Genomic DNA, 11,394 nt, shown 5'->3' with positions numbered 1-11,394 from the left:
AGCTGCAGATACTGGGTTGTCTGTAGTTCACCACATCAGTGCTAATAAAGCCTGGGAAAGAAATAGGAAATCTATTGCTTTCTGGGGTTAAGCTCAGTGGAGACTGTCAGAGAGCAGGGCTAGGCTTCATGCTGGGGAAAAGCTGTCTCTGACTGCTGCTCTGGCAGTCTTATACTCCCCCAGCTCTGATTGCATGTGGAAACGGCCTGTAAGGCTGGAAGGACCCGGGGTGGGATCAAGACAATGTATTACCAACTGCTGTGCTCAGTACTGACCTACCCATCACAAAAGCCGTTTCTTGTCCAAGAAGCTGATGTGCTATGGGAAGGATCCTTCCTGCTGCTGGGAAGGGAAGGGGTCACAAACCAAATTAAGTAGTGCCCATGTCACAAACAAGTAAAACCATTCAAAACAGTTTTAGTCTGCACTAGGTTAACTAAGAGTTAACTAACAAGAAGATAGTAACAGTTTTTTTGCTGCGCATGTCAAAAAGAGATTTATAACTGCGACACTAACAAGAAATGAAACTTAGCCCATGATTTATGATTGGTCAGGGTGAAAAGGGATAGCCCTGCTACAAATCCCTAGAGATAATTGGCGATTCTAATTAAATTTATGACGTGGCGAAAAACAATTGGCTATCATACAAACAAAACCCTGCTACATTTCCGCCAAAGGGGAAGACAACTCGGTCCGCACCTTGGAGTAAATCTGACAATTTGATCAGTTGTCAGCGTCTTCCCACCGCGACCTCCCTGGCGTACCCTTGACCCGCATGCCCGATAAGACGGCCCGTACATACGTCTGCAGAACGACCGAACGAACTCTAAGCTATAACTAACTAAGTATATCTGACCTCCGTCTTTCACCACCTTGACGGCGTGAGTAAATAATCTTGCTTTGCAACCGATAAGCGTCCGCCTAATTAATTCCACTCCATGCATCACAAGTACCCACCTGACGAACCCTTAACTGCCCGGGTGGGAGTCGGGGAGAGCTGCTGGCCGGCTGCCCTGGGTCCCGACCGGAAGGAGCACTGAGGGATTGTAGGGTAGGACAGAATAATGGGAGAGCTAGGAGGAAAGACAAGTGAAAGGTGGTGGTAGATAATCCCTACCCTTCACTGTTTCCATCCAGGTGGATTGAATAGATTAGAGGAAGCCATTAGGGCTGTGCGAGGCTTCGGACAGAGCTTCGGATGCTTCGGGGTCTGAAGCAGCACATCCGGGTCGAAGCGCTGCCTCAATCGGCTTCCCAAAGTGGTTCGGAGCCACCTCGGAGATCTAGCCATAGGATATAACGGGGAAACAATAAAATAGCTATAACTTTGGGGGGTTTTTTGTCTAATTTGGATGAAATTTTCAGGGGTGGTAGACTCTGCAGAGAGAAGCCTGCCAAGTTTCAAGAAGATCAGTGCAGGGGTTTGGGGGGGAACTACCCCTCAAGATGTGGACAAGCAAAACTCGTGCCATGGGTGCTTGTGGGACTGACTGTGTCTGTCTTGGGGCAGGAAGGGAGAGACTGCTGCAGGTCTGGCCGCTAAGCGGCAGTGTTCCCAGTTACCAATCAATCAACCACGATTCACTCAGGGACCAGCTCAATACACCCGAACTAGCTACTGCATAATGACTTAACAGGCATCAATTAGCACCTACAAAACCAGGCTAACGAGAGCAAAGAATCAATACAGACAATCAACTGCCCCAAGACGGACACAGTTAGTTGCACAAGCACCCATGTCACGAGTTTTGTCTGTCAGCCACTAGGGGTGCAGGACCCCAGCGCCCCCTTGCACCCATTTCCTCCACAGCTGGCAGGTGTCACAGCAGGGGCCACCATCCCTGCAGCTGTCACCCTGCTACATTTTATGCTCTCAGTAGAAGCTACCATCCCTGCAAACTTCATCTAAATAGGACAAAAAACAACAAAATTATAGATATTTCATTGATTCCCCATTATACCCTATGGCAGAGAGGCACCATATCAGAAGTTTCAAAGGCATTGCATTGATGGTAGTACACACCACCACTACACAATCACAACTACTGAACTAAAAGGACCAGGGAATGACTGTGGATGGTTGCAAGAAAATCAATACCTTCATCCATGAAACTTTAGAAGCAGTAGACAACATCTGCAAAGAGGACCGAGGCCTCATACAGCAGAAATCTCTTGTAGATCATCAAATGCATATTCATAAGAGGCTCACCACTGAGTAGGTGTGAACAGAGGGCATTGCCTGCATAGATAGAAAGCCTGTACACTTCTCTCCAGTGATAAAATGCACCAACAAGTGGATGGGGGCTGAAAGAAGCTTGAGCTCAGCTAAGACCCCCAGTTTTCACTTGGAGGGAAGGGCCCCATTGCCAAAGGCTCTTGGCCTAGCCCCCTCTTGCTCCCTTGCAGAATATCAAGCCAGTCTTTTCTGATGCCTAATCATAGTCTCCAAATTCCACCTCCTCTGCTGCCTTCACTTCCCTATGCTGCACCTGCAAGTGAGGGTTGGAGAACTGCACTTGTATCCTCCTGAATAATTAACCAGTGTGGTTGCTGAGCTGATTTTTTTCCAGCTTTCTGCAATACATACTCCCATTTGTGTGCACCATGATTTATTTGGAGGGGAAGGGGCGGGGGGGGATGTTTCTTGCAGTATAACTTGCATTTCTGTCTCCAGGGATTTGTGGGGAGCACCAATCAGGGAATGAAATCAGGAGTATTTCCAATCTCTTACAGCCCCAAGGAGAGTCACTCCACATCTGCCATCTGACAATCTAGCTGGTCTCATCCTGCATTTCTACTTCCAATGAAAAGCCCAATCTTGAGATTCCTGTACCCCCACATGGACCTACAGGCTCCTCTGAGCCACACGGGCTTGTACTGATCCATGCAGTTAACCAACCCTGAAGGCCATAAACCCTGAGTGCGAGGTTCCTTCACGTGCATCAGAGAATGATCTGGGTCCCAGCACACCTGGCACTTCCAGGTGGCACTGAGTGAACCCCAGCATCCTAGGCAGGTCACTGGCTGAGTCAAAGCACTACATGTGGCCACATGGCTTTGAACACCACCATCTGAGACCAAATCCATTGCCTAGGTAGGATAATGGAATTAATGAGTGTTAAGAGCGAGATATAACTTGAGTGAGTGCAGATAGCACTATACATGCTGGTTATAATGTCCCCTAGGTGATGGGGACTTGGCCTGGTGGGCTAGAACTGAGCAGTGGCTCCTAGAAGCAGGATACTCTTCTTCAGGTATGAGGAGTAAAAGCCAGAACAGCATGGTAAAAAAAAAGCAGGTGGAGGAAGAAGAAGAGATATTATGTTTCCTGGACAGGCTTAGGAAGAGGATTTTGCTTCCTCAGACATGCAGAAGAATGTCCTGCTTTCAAATGCTTTTCTAAGTCTGTCCCAACTATGCAGTTGGTCCAATTAAAGATGTCACCCTAAGAAATCTTTGCCTATCACGTCATTCCTGGACCAGCAGGGCTACATCACTCTAACACTGCCATTAGACCCCATGCACACATGTATCTTTGCTAGTCTTTCCATGCCTGTGCCTCTGCTTTTATAACAGCTTGATTTTCACCTTGAAGTTGTGTGGGGGTGGGCGGGATCACTCCTGATTTCTTCTGGAGAGAATGAAAGCTTGAACAAAAAGACGGAGGCACCCCTTATCACTCGCAAGCAGCTCTCATTTTTATTACCTTTTTGTTCTCAGACAAAGCAAGAGATTTCCCTTTCCACCAAATCACAGTATCTCATTTAAATATCTTCCCTCATCAGCTCAGCTCCCTGCCAGTACAAACCCTCCTTTTGGTGATGCACTTATCCTAGCAAGTAATACATGTGCACACACATATTTCCTCCAGTCTGAAAAAAAAACTAGAAAAGTACAAGTAATTTATGACAACACTTGCTCTTGTATCTCTGTCCATGGATAATTTTGTACAGATTGCATCTTGAAGGCAAATCTACCCATGAAAGAAAATCTTTTATCTGGGTAAGATAAGACCCAAGTTGTTATGTCGCAGTGAATGACAGGTGACGAAGCAAAGTTAGAAAGGTCTGCAGGAATCTTGTTTCTGTGCTACTGAATCCAGTTTGTTTTTTTCATGGCACATGAGCACAGAGGTGCTGGCTGGAGAATGACAAGTTCATGTCATGGCAAGTTTTGAGATTGTCCTACTTGTGTTTTCTTTTCACTTGAATGAAAATAAAATCTTTAAGAATTTTTTTTTGTTTTTGACAGAATTGTGTCAAAACTGCCCTTTTCAGAATGTAAAAGTCATGGTTTCTATTTGTCTCTTCCTCACCTTCCCTCTCTGCTGGATGGCAGAAGGGTAAGAATTCCTGTTCTGAGAAAGCCAATGGTTACCAACCCAAGGAAGACCTCAAAGGATCCAGGAAGGGTTACAGGTATGGAGATGGTGGTTGTGGGGGAGAATCAGCTGAACATGAGCATCTAGGGACATGCTATGGCCAAAAGTACTAGAGATAGCCCCATGATTTTCATGTTTCCCCATGGTCATGGAGCCCCTCTAAGACCCACAGACTGCTTCACTTTGGTGCAAGCCAGCAGATCTACAGACCTTAATTACAGAGCACGTGGATGCACACAGCAAGGAGTGAGCTGGCTCCCCACCCACCTATGCTGTTAGGCTCAGGGTGAACCCAGGTGTCCAGGACAGGTCACAGGTTGATCAGAGGTGCCAAAGATTCATTGTAACCTCTGCTCCAGTGAAACTTTCTAGATGGTTCTGGCTCTTGGGCCTGGACAATGAGTCCAATCATCAGTGAAGTTAGAGGATAATTTAAGGCCCCGTCTGCTCTTTCCCTCTTCTCTTGCATGTTCTGGGCTTCTTGCCATATGTAGGCTTGCCTGGTCAGCACTGCATTCGCTTTCCAGGCCCAGCATTTGAGGTCATGGTGTACCTCAAACAGGTATGTGTAGCTGTACATTTCCACTAGCTCTAGGCACTGTACCTCTCCATTGATCTTCACCAGTCCTCCTTCCCACTTGTTTCAAAAGTCTTCATCTCAGGTCGGCTCAGTCTATAGGGTTATCCGGCCAATGATCTCCTCTAGATCTGATTCTGGAAGTTCAGGATTTGACTTAGAGTCTCTAGAGTCCACTGGGTCCTGCCCTGCCAGGACCTCCATCTGGCCACTGGAGTCAGCTACCCTCCCCAGTTATTTGGGTTCTTTCTTTCTGGCCCTTGACTTCCAAGATACACTTTTCTGCCTCACTTCCTCCAGAGTTTGATAATCCAGTTCCCTGATACACATCAATCCTGACACAGCATTATGGAGTAGGGTAGGTCATATGCAAACACACTATTTTGCCAGGTATGTACCCTGCAGCCATCAGCCAGACCCACAAACTTCCTTCAAATTCTTGGCATGCCCTCGCTTCCCCATGTAAGCAAACTAACACTTAACTGCTCTTGTAATTCCAGTTGCCCTTTTGGGATAGGTTTAGTATCACGGTTTGTTCAGTCAACATTTTTATGGTGATTTTTTTCTCCCTTTTCCCAACTAAAATTTGGCCATCAACTGGCTATGTGTAATTTGTAGCTTCTCCACACTGAGGCCATGACATTCCTCATAAGTACAATCCATCCTCTGGCCCAAACCCATTGGGAGGGAGGAAATGTGTCTTCTAACTATGAACGCTGCCTTACTATATGGCCAGACTCTCTACTTACCGTTAAGCTTCCCCTGGGTTGTGGGGAGGGAGGGGAAGGAGGATGGACTCCATCATTTTTGGTCCATACTCTCCTTTGCCTTTAGGCCCATCCATCTCCTACCACCAGGTTCCTCCCTTCTTAGTCTAATCTGCAACATTAATTTTGTCCTTTGGATACACCCATTTTTGGCACTAAACCATTTTAGGTCTCCTCAAATATTTCTGTAACCCTACAAATGCATTTATGCTCTGTGTAACAGTCCCTCTGCAGTGCTTATCTTCATACCCTCCTTTGTATACAAGGTCAGATGCTAGGAACTGTGCCCCTTATATGCATATCCCCATTGGTATGCATAGCCAACACGAGTGGGAACTCTTTATTCAGCACTGGTGAGGAGTCACATGAAGTGCTGTGTTCAAGTTTTAGGCACAGGAACAAACTGGAAAAAAAAAAATCAGGGTTGAACAGTCTGGGGAGACAGGTCAGAGATTAAGGAAGATCTAACTAGATGGATGCTTAAGCATAAGAACATATTACATGTAAAAGTAGGAGAGGCCCCATTCATAGCAACGGTTTAACTCGAAGTGAAATGAGCACTTGTTGAGGATGATTTAGATAGGAATGATTCTGCCTTGGGGTTAAGCTATGTGATCTCTTAAGGTCCCTTCCAGCCCTATGTTCTTATGATCACAGTTGGTCCCTGGGCCTCTTGACATTGTGAAACCTTCCCTTGTGTGGGCACAACTTTCCCAACTGTTACATAGGGTGTGTCCTCCAAACACAAAAGCCCTGAGGGGAAGTGGGACCATGTCACGGTTGTCTCAATCCCCAACTGACACCCGCTGAGCAAATAATGGTGTGGGATGGACACTTGGACTGCTCTCTGCTTGGGTTGGGGTGAGAACCACCCCTGTTTTACAGGGATGTGGGTAGATGGGGCTAGCTCTGAGCCAAGGTTTCTAGAAGGGTCAAATCTTATTGATCTTGCTTGAGTGGGGGAGACTGGCAAAGCCAGGCACCTGGGTATCAGAGTGACTGCAGGTCAGGGGCAGGGATGAGGAGTAGAGAAGAACAAGGCAGGAAGTGAGTCTGACCTGATCTACTGTGAGGTCAGTTCACACCTATTCAGAATACAAGAGCTAGGGAGTACCCACTGAAATTACATGGGACAGGTTTAACACAAGCAATAGGAAATCTTCTTTTGCACAGCACAGAGCTTGTGGAACTCATTGTAGAGGCAGGTAGTACAACCAGGTTAAAACATTGAACAACCTGCACAAATGCAGATTGGGGAATGATTGGCTAGGCTGAAGTACTTCAGAGAAGGACCTAAGAGTTATGGTGGACTATAAGATGAATATAAATCAACGGTGTGCTCTTCTTGGGAAAAAAAAAAAAGCCAGTGACATATTGGGAATGTCAGCTGCAAACTGAGAGAAGTGATTCTCTCACTCTATTCAGTGCTGGCGAGACCTCACCTGAATACGGTGTCCAGTTTTAGGCCTCACACTTCAAGAAGGAGGTGGGAAGTTTGGAAAGAGTCCAGTGCATGGCAACCAAACCTATGGGAGACAAGACCTATGAGGATAGGCTGACAGAACTAGGATTATTTAGCTTGGAGAAGAGAAAATTGAGGAGGGATTGGATAACATTCTTCAAATACCTGAAGGATGATGGAGGATGGAGATGGGCTTTTCTCTATGTCTGCAGGGGATAGGACTAGGGGCAATGGACTCAAACTTCACCAGGGGAAATGTTTGTTGGAGATTAGGAAGAACTTTCTGACTATAAGGGTGGTCAAGCATTTGAACAAGCTTACTAGAGAGGTTGTGAAACCTCCATCCTTGGAAGTTTTCAAGAATGGGTTGGACAGACACTTGGCTGAGATGGTTTAATCAGGGATGAACCTACCCTGAGCAAGGGGCTGGACTACATGACTTTATGAGACCCTTTTCCTATCATCCTAAAAAGGGATTAGAAAAATTCTGAAGGACAAGTCCAAGAATAGTTATTAAATACAGCAGTCAAGGATCTGGCATTCCTAATCCAATTATGGTTGCCGTCAGGATGGGTGTGACAAGATACACTAGACATGTACACATGTGCACTAGACATGTTCTGTACATGTACTCTCCCTCCAAATCGTTTACTACTGCCACTATTGAGACGGAGTACTGGGCTAGAGGGACCTTTAGTCTCATCCAGTATGGCACTACTTATATTCACTCCACTATCGGTGGTAGAACCCAGGATGCGTAATAATGCAACATGTGCATACATACAAGCATGAGCAGGCATTCACTTACCAAGAACTAAGTGCATGTCAACACCATAATCCCCGATGGACTCATATCTACACCCATATATGCCTGCATACAACACAACACGTTTCCCCAGAGGTAACCAAACAGAGGCACACCACATCATTGTTAAAAAAGGACATCCATTTCTCCCCCCCCCCCCCCCACACACACACACTTATGCAAACACATGCGCACACACAAATATTTGTTAAAACACCTTTCCCTTTTCTCTCACGCTATAGTTATACGCAGACATTTGAAATATTGTACTGTCCTGGGTACAAGAAAACAGATTTATACATGCAACCCTCTCTCTCTCCCCGCTCTTTCCAGCTAACACACTTCACTTATGTTTCACTCCATTAACTCAGAGGACTGTGCCAGAATTTCTTCACACCCTGCTCCCTCCCTCCCCACCGCCTCCCACAGTTACTGCAGACCAACCTCCCCGATGCATGGATGGGATCTATATAATGAGTCCCAGAGGGGTGGACACCTAGTGTCTCTCAGCTTTGCAGGTTGCTGAGTCCATTTCTCTACCAGGAAACACAGTACAAGGATTCAGGTAAGGGGAAGGCAATGTCATGCCCAATTTCTGAGCAGGATCATTTGTGTCTCCATAAGTTGATGAAGGGGGTGATAATGCCATGGCTGTCTGTGATAGCTGGATATTGGTCTCAGTAACTCAGGGGTTCCCTGCTAGTCCCGTGTTCCTATGAGATCCAGGATACTTGGTTTCTATCCCAAGCCCTTGCTAGGCAGCAAAGTCTTGAGAGTAGAGTTACGATCAGAAGCCCAGACTTCTGGGTTCATGCTCACTTGTTCTGAGACAGTGCAACAGTGTGCAAGCGCTGCAAAGATATAAATCCCTTCACTGCTGATCATCTTTGTGCATTTATATCATTTGCCTATTATGTGCCTCATTTTCCCCACTTGTTATTGGGCTTAATTCCTCACTGCTCTCCAGCAGGAAAAATAAAGGAAGCTGACTGCCTAATGAAGGGCATTATTGCTGCCTGTTGTAAATGGGTTCTGTAGGCACTGGAGGCAGCTGGACATTGGAGGGGTGTGTTAAATGGAGTCATTGAGAATGACTGACTGTTGAGAGTAGCTTGCAGTGTGGGCATGGGGTGGAGCCAGTACGTGGGAACAGCATGGGCAGGGTGTGTGGCAGTGGGATCTTGTGGAGTACGTGTAGTGGGTAAGGATGCTCAGTGGTAGAAAGAGTCCCCACCCCAACCAGGTTCTATCCCATGAACCCCTTTGTTCCCACTGCAGGAAGACCAGTATCAGGCACTGCCATGACCCAAAAGGCACCTTGCCCCATGCTCCTCCTCTTGCTCTTGCTGACAGTTACTTGGCTAATGGTGGTAGCTCAAGATGGCAAATACAAAGAGTTCAAGAATAAGCACCTTGACTATCCCAAGACTAAAGCCAAGAACAACCGTCAATACTGCAACACCATGAGGCAGCGCCGGAGACTGCCCTGCAGGCCCACCAACACCTTCATTCACGTCAACGAGGCCAGGATGAAATACATCTGCCGCTCAGGGAAGCGGATCAGCAAAGATACCCGTGAGAGCCTCCGGGCTTACCCAGTTACTGACTGCATCCGGGCAAGGAAAGGCAGTAGTACCCAGTGCCGCTACAGGGGCAAGTCTTCCAAGCGCCGGATCCGGGTCACCTGTAAAAACGGGGTTCCCATCCACTATGTGCAAATCTAAGTCATGGCACAGACCAGCTAGAGGCCTGGCTGCTACCTGTGCTTCTGCTTGGATGCTTTGGCCTTCTGCTGATTGCTCCGTACATGCATGCCAGAAAACATACCCACCCTGTACCCTCTGAACGTGTTAAGGGGGTCCCTAACAGGTGATGGCCCATTTTATAAGTGCTTTGGCCCTTTTGCTGCCTTCTAGTGACTGTTACATTGCCCCCTCTCTGTATAATACATTTACTTGCAATTGCTGGACTCCATTATGTACAAACAAGATAGGGCAGAGACCTGCATGGTGAGCAAATCTGAGGTAGCTGGTGAGTAGAGGAGTTGTACGTGTCTGGTGGTTGCTTAGGAAGCTCATTGTGTCAGTCTGAGCCCTTCATGCTAGATCAATTTTATTGCTGCTTGCTGAAATAAAATGCTTTAGGATAAAAGCACAACAGCCAGGAGCGTGTGGTTTTTGAAACAGGCCAGGGGCACAGGAACAGAGGGAAACATGTTTGCAAACGGCCATTGCATTAAAGGGTAGAGTTTGAACCCTCTAGTATTGGGCATTGTCCTACTGGGGGCACTGCTTAGATCCAGGATTTGGAGCTCCCATTCCTGGGCTGGATAAGGAGTTGCCTAGAGCACAGAGACCAGAGAAAGCAGCAGGCAGACTAGACAGTGCCCCAGGCTCTGCTTTCTCTAGATCATTATGCTGGGAGGTGATGGGCCAGGACTAGGTCTCAGATCCTGCCCCAGACCAGCCTGCGAAAAAGCAAGAATGCCTGCAAGAGAGATGGCCAACTGCACATGGGAGATCAATACAAGCTCAAGCACACAACACAGTCCAGAAAATACACATAACACAGGGATCCCTCCACCCAACCCACGGAAAACCATACACGCAATACACAGATCCATGTGCATATAATTTGTTAAGGTACAAAGAAAGCCGGCTACACAACACAGAGATCAATGCATGCAAAACTTCACAAAGTAAAGAAATATAGAAACCCAGGCTCACAACATAGCTCCACAGGGACAAGGCGTCATGGGATGTAGACATAGAAAACCACACACACACTTTATCCAATGAATAGTTTAAAAGCAAGTTCTCCGATTTGCTTTATAGGAGGGAGAGATTAATGAGTATATGTATTGCTTATATGCCCTTTTTGATATTGTTATAGTTCATTTTGGATATCTCTATATCTCTATATAGATATAATATGGATTATAAAATCCATATTATAAGCAATACATGTACCCATTAATCTCTCCCTCTATTAAGCAAATCAGACAACTTGCTTTTTAAATTATTCATTGGATAAAATGGATAAAAAGCTCAGGCATTAGTTTCAGCTCCCTTGTGGGGAGGGGGCCAAACCCCAGGTATCATATGAGTAGGCCCATAACATGCACAGAGAGGAAGGAGAGGTGGCAATGAATAATGACCACCATCCATAACACCTATCCGCTCATTAGCTTGAGTAGAGGAAGACAATTACCCCCAAGGCCAACAGATGGAGTAGGGTGAAATGTGCCAGGGGCCCCCTTGCAAGAGATTTTCCCACATGCCTGGGAAGCTTTTATATATGCAGTCCTGGTATGCAAAGCTGTGGGCCTGGTGATGGGAGGAATGGAGCCTGGTGGGTTAGAATAGGAAGGGGGATATCCGGACAGATTGGTTACCTTCCCAG

The 11,394-nt window shown here is 46.6% G+C and overlaps 1 protein-coding gene across 2 annotated transcripts; it reads left to right on the top strand.

The window, feature by feature from the left end:
- Positions 1–682: 682 nt before the first annotated feature.
- On the top strand, positions 683–10,147 carry LOC102372529 (ribonuclease-like). 2 transcript variants are annotated; one of them, XM_025195001.1, is made up of 3 exons: positions 683–881; positions 4,339–4,418; positions 9,271–10,147. In XM_025195001.1, the coding sequence occupies exons 2-3, from the start codon at positions 4,370–4,372 to the stop codon at positions 9,714–9,716; spliced, it is 495 nt and encodes a 164-aa protein (XP_025050786.1). In that variant the 5' UTR covers positions 683–881; positions 4,339–4,369; the 3' UTR covers positions 9,717–10,147. The 2 variants fall into 2 exon arrangements, with proteins under 2 accessions (XP_025050786.1, XP_025050788.1); XM_025195003.1 differs by having other exon boundaries at positions 4,252–4,418.
- Positions 10,148–11,394: the final 1,247 nt, after the last annotated feature.

This window comes from Alligator sinensis, unplaced genomic scaffold (genome assembly GCF_000455745.1).
Source record: "Alligator sinensis unplaced genomic scaffold, ASM45574v1 scaffold2034_1, whole genome shotgun sequence".
NCBI classification, from domain to species: domain Eukaryota; kingdom Metazoa; phylum Chordata; order Crocodylia; family Alligatoridae; genus Alligator; species Alligator sinensis.
This window is presented reverse-complemented; position numbering and strand designations above follow the sequence as displayed.